Source organism: Varanus komodoensis, unplaced genomic scaffold (assembly GCF_004798865.1).
Source record: "Varanus komodoensis strain SLA01 unplaced genomic scaffold, ASM479886v1 scaffold30, whole genome shotgun sequence".
NCBI lineage: Eukaryota > Metazoa > Chordata > Lepidosauria > Squamata > Varanidae > Varanus > Varanus komodoensis.
The window spans coordinates 12,139,814-12,144,570 of record NW_025335762.1 but is presented as its reverse complement, the minus strand read 5'-3'; the positions used below and the strand labels follow the sequence as shown (position 1 = coordinate 12,144,570).

Genomic DNA, 4,757 nt, shown 5'->3' with positions numbered 1-4,757 from the left:
GTGCAGAAAAAGCTACTCAAGGAAGGCCCCTGGAGAGCCACCATGAATCAGATGGCGTTGAGCTAGATCATGGAGGGCTAGATCATGCTAAGGGCTAGGTTCTATTTCAATGAAGCTTGAAGAAGGCAGAAGACAGAAAGTGTGCAATGAAAAGTACCAGCATATTGAAGCTTACAGCTCTTCAGACTGTAACTAAGCCTTAGGCAGGCCTTTCAGCCTTTTGGAGCAGTGATATAAAAGTTGGAACACCATCAAATTATCTGAGGTTGAAGAAAAGGAAGCATAGACAAGTTAGAATCTCAGCAGGCTGGACTGGAATTCTGGGCCTCAGGTTCTGCAGCCCTGGACTACATAGATGGATGGTCTTACTCAGAGTCAAGCTGCTTGATGTGTGATGGGAGGCTAGTTTGGAGAGGTGGAGAGATTTAGCAGGATCTGGCATGTTTCTACGCATCTCCTCCTGTTGGGGAAGAGCCACATGCTTTGCACGCATGCAAAAAGTCTCAGTCCATGGAGTCTCCAGGCAGAGCTGGGAACAACCCCTGCCTGAAACACTGGAGAGCTGCTCCCAACCCACATAAGCAATACTGAGTTAGATGGACCAGTTAGTTTGGTAGAAGACAGCTATCAATGCTGTCCGAAATGTGCCCTACTAGGTTTGGAGCACCAACCTGCAAAATTACCTTCTTAAGCCACAGCCTAGAATTCATCCCATTCACCTTTGTTGGTTTAGATGCTCTGCAACAGCCAAGCATTCGACCCATGAAAGAAAAACTGAAATAAGTGCATATCCCAGAAAAAATGGGAACACAGCAAAGGAAGAGTTTAAAGAGCACCATGTGTGCGTTCATAGCACATGAACATGCATGCAAGAGCATTAGTGCATTTGCATCCACGAATGGGGAAAAGAATTATGGCTGTGTTGGACTGATTATATGTCATTTGCTGGTTGGCTGAAAATAGCAATATATGTTCACACAGTGCTGAAAGATACAGTTTGGCTACCCAAAGATAGGAAATATGTAAATCTTCCATTGGCTCAGAGCAAAGACAAGCCCCTCTGGTGGAATTCTGGCAATGAATGGCAGACACATCCTTCCAAGAGATAATCAGCCATGAAAGAGCACTTGACAACTTGAGTCTAACCAACTCCAGCAGCAGCAAAACAGAGGCCTGCAAGCAATCACTTTCGAAAGGCCATCTGCAGTGCTCTGGATGCCTGCAAAAGAGGCAGCTGAGGAATGGAGCACCGAGGGATGCGTCCCAAGGTGCCACAAGACATGAAACAAGACACAACACCTTCTGCTGAGCTGGAACAAGCTGCTCTGCCACAGCCCTTTATCTCCAGGTAGTTTCCTGAGAGGCCGGAGTGGCGTTCCTAAGGGGCTGTTGCCACATCCTTGGCAGTCCGAGATGAGAGGTGCTGTGGTTTGTCTATTATTGTCAGCATTGCCAGCTGACTTGGGTCCAGCTCCTGTGCGTATGCAGACAGTCTTAATTCCAGGATATTTGGGGGGGGGGAGGTTGGAAAGGGTCCTCAGTGCCTCCCCCCCCCCAAACTTGGAAAACATGGAACATGAAAACCAAATAAACTTTCACAATAATGTGGCTTTTCTTTCGCCACACAGGCATAAGTGGAGTGGTTCAGTTCCGCTCCAAATTGTTTTGGCAGATCGCAGAAAGAATTTATACTGAATCGGCTCCACCTAAACTCCAGACTGGAAACTCATCAATGGGAGCAGAGGGAGGGGGTTGCCTGAGGGATGCTTCAAGAATGTGATCTTTGTGAATTCCAGTATGATCTGACCTGAAGTGCACTTCCTTATGTGGATCAAAACATAATCAATCATCTTTTGGATTTTGCACTTCTTCAAATGCTGCTACACATTTCTTAGTTTTAAAAAACCACATCAAAATGCATTTGAAATGTGTAGTTTTGAGCAAAAACATGGTCTTGATAATGCACGGTTCAGAGAAAAGGAATTTAGTTTTAAGTATTATGTAAAACTTTCATGGGGATTTAAAAAAAAAGATTAATGCGGCAAAGGTGCAGAATGGACCAATGAACAAATACATTAATTAGTAGTAGCAGTACTGTATGAAAGTTATATTCCATTTAATTTAATAAAATCTCTATGCAATTCACAAGCAAATGCATTTTTGCAATATAAAAATAACCAATTACAGAAAAAGTATGACATATTGCATAACGGAAAACAATTACAGCAAAGGCAAGAAAACAGGAAAGTGGCATCATGAAAGCAACTGGCAACATTTAGTATTTGTAAAGCACCCGGAGAGCCCATGGGTTATAGGGCGATATATAAATGTAATAAAAATAAATAAAAAAGAGCACCACTGATCTCTCCATCCCCCGCTTATGGCTTTCTCAGCCTTCTGATTTCCACTGTTCAGCACACGCACACACAAGCCACAGGGTTCCCAACACATGTTTGCAGCAGTAAATACATGGGGAGAAAAATGTTTGGCAAGGAAAATGGGCAGGTAGGCCAAGGTTTAGAAACACTCTTTCTCTGACCTCGCTTTCCCCTTCCCCGCATGACTCTCTTGCATTACAGAACAAAAAACGGGTTTGGGTTGCAGATAACAAGAACTAGATTCTAGTTTAACTTGTTACCCTCTGAATGTTTTAACCTGTGAGCCCCTCTGGCTCTAGCCTTCATAGCCAATGGTGAGGGGATCCATAGACAAAAAACACTGGGGGCTCCCAGAGACCCATCTCTGCACTGAAGCATTCACTCCACGATGCGTGGTTCCCTCAGATCTTCCCAGGTCCCTCATGTCTTAAGAAGTTCCAACCACTCACCCAAAACATGGAGCTCGATATAGAAGTAAGCCACCCTGATCTCCCCATCTTCCTCGTACAGTGCCTGGCACATGAAGCGCCCCTCTGCTGCCCTTCGGAGCTTCTCTATCAGCAGCGTGCTGTTCTTGAGAGTCACATCTCCAAGGACGGTAGAGGCCTTCTCCACCTTGGACTCTATGCCATTGCTGATGGCAACGGCTCTGGGCACGAGTGAGCCTTGCTTGGTGAAGCTCCAGAAGACAACCATGGGGAAGACCACATCACCGCAGGTCAGCAGCACCGACTGATCACGCACACCTTTGACCACGTGCTCCTCATATTGTGCATCTTCCAAAGGGAGCAGCTGTCCTGGGGGTGGGAAGGAAAAAGCCAAGCGCTGAAGTTTCCCAAGGCTCCCCTTGCAAATTGGATGAAGGGCAGAATTTGAACGGTTCTTGCATATCTCTCAAGGTCTCGTTCCCCTCCAGCTCATGTGAACGTGACTGCGAGTCCATAAAACACTCTGGACATGCTCTCTTCTCCCCAGTCAGCCTTAACTTCTACCCTACAGTTGTGATTTAGGGAATTCTGTTGCTGCAAATTAAACTGTTGAGCGCTCATTGGAACACCCTCACCGAATCCGAGCAGGTCTGGAATCCAGGGTTGTAAACTGATGCCACAGTGCCTGTTCTTTAGGTGCGAGCGGTGTGTGCAAGCAAAAAGGAATCATCCTCTGATCTCTTATCCACAGTTCAAATGAAGCTCAGCAGCATGATGGATGCAGTACGTGAGGCGCCGCTTTATTCCAGAACCTTAGCCAGGTGCCTTGGCCATGGAACCTCCATGGCTCCCCTTAACTGGAGACGGGTAGGACAGCACCTGGCTTGCAAGAAATCACTGCCAGTGTCTGTCCAATGAAGACAGCTTAGGAAAAGCTACTTGGCCACCCTTCCCTAGCCTGGTGCTCTCTGGATGTTTTGGACTTCGGCTCTCATTGGCCCCATCCAGCCAGGCCAATGGTCAGGAATCCTGGGAGCTCTGGTTCAGGCCATAACCAGGATGGAAGAGCTAGGCCCCCTGAGAGACATGAGCAACTGGTACACTATCCGAACACTGTGCAGGATCACACCAAAGGCCCATCGAGTCTTACCCTTTTGTTCCTAGAGTGGCCCTCCAGAAGCACATGGAAAACTCACAAGGAGGACATGATCCCCCTTCTGCTCATCTTCTCCATCAACTGATATGTGGGTTGACTGCTGGTGGCAGCATCCAGCCCTCAAGACCAGGAGCTGCTGTTAGCTTTCCCCTCCACGGATTTGACTAATTCCTTTCTAAAGCCACCCAAGTGGCCATCATTACATCTTATTGCAGCTAACTCCATAATTTAACTCTGATTATCTGTAACCACATGCTTGGTGAAGAAGGTCTTCCGTTTGTCTGTCCTGAAGCTCCTACTGTTCAGCTTCAAGAGAAGGGAAAAAATCCCTATCAACTTTCTCCTCACCAGTATATAGTGCATTGTAAACAGCACATTGCCCTTACTTTACACACACACACACACACACACACACACACACACACACACACTGTTTTGCTCAACGGCTGGCCTAGCAAGATTGGGCTTGCATATTACTCACCATAAGCCACGGTTGGGAGGATGTAGATGATTTTCAGCAGGGTCCTAAATGGTAGATTCCTTGCCAATCCATAATCCATTGCTCCATGTCATGGCATGAGAAAGGAGCCAGAAGCCAGATGCTGTTAGCTCCTTCCAACCAAGCACATCTCTAGCCTGTGTGGAAGAGCTTGCAGCCCTGATAAAACCCTTTTCCACTTCCTGCCTATTCCGCAGACTTCTCTAACCTCTGTGACATGGAAGGCAGGCCTCTCCATCTCTTCTTTCAGTCACTCATCCATCAAAATGCAGCCCTCGTCAGTCTCCGGTTACACC

The 4,757-nt window shown here is 46.8% G+C and overlaps 1 protein-coding gene across 1 annotated transcript in view; it reads right to left on the bottom strand.

Moving 5' to 3' along the window:
* VSIG10L2 (V-set and immunoglobulin domain containing 10 like 2) overlaps nt 1–4,522 on the bottom strand; it is a 21,065-nt gene extending 16,543 nt beyond the window's left edge. Inside the window, exons 1-2 of the mRNA XM_044437399.1 lie at nt 4,444–4,522; nt 2,828–3,175 (exon numbers count right to left, since the gene is read on the bottom strand). Coding sequence (XP_044293334.1) covers nt 2,828–3,175; nt 4,444–4,522 — 427 coding nt within the window. The remainder of the gene's footprint in view (nt 1–2,827; nt 3,176–4,443) is intronic.
* Nucleotides 4,523–4,757: the final 235 nt, after the last annotated feature.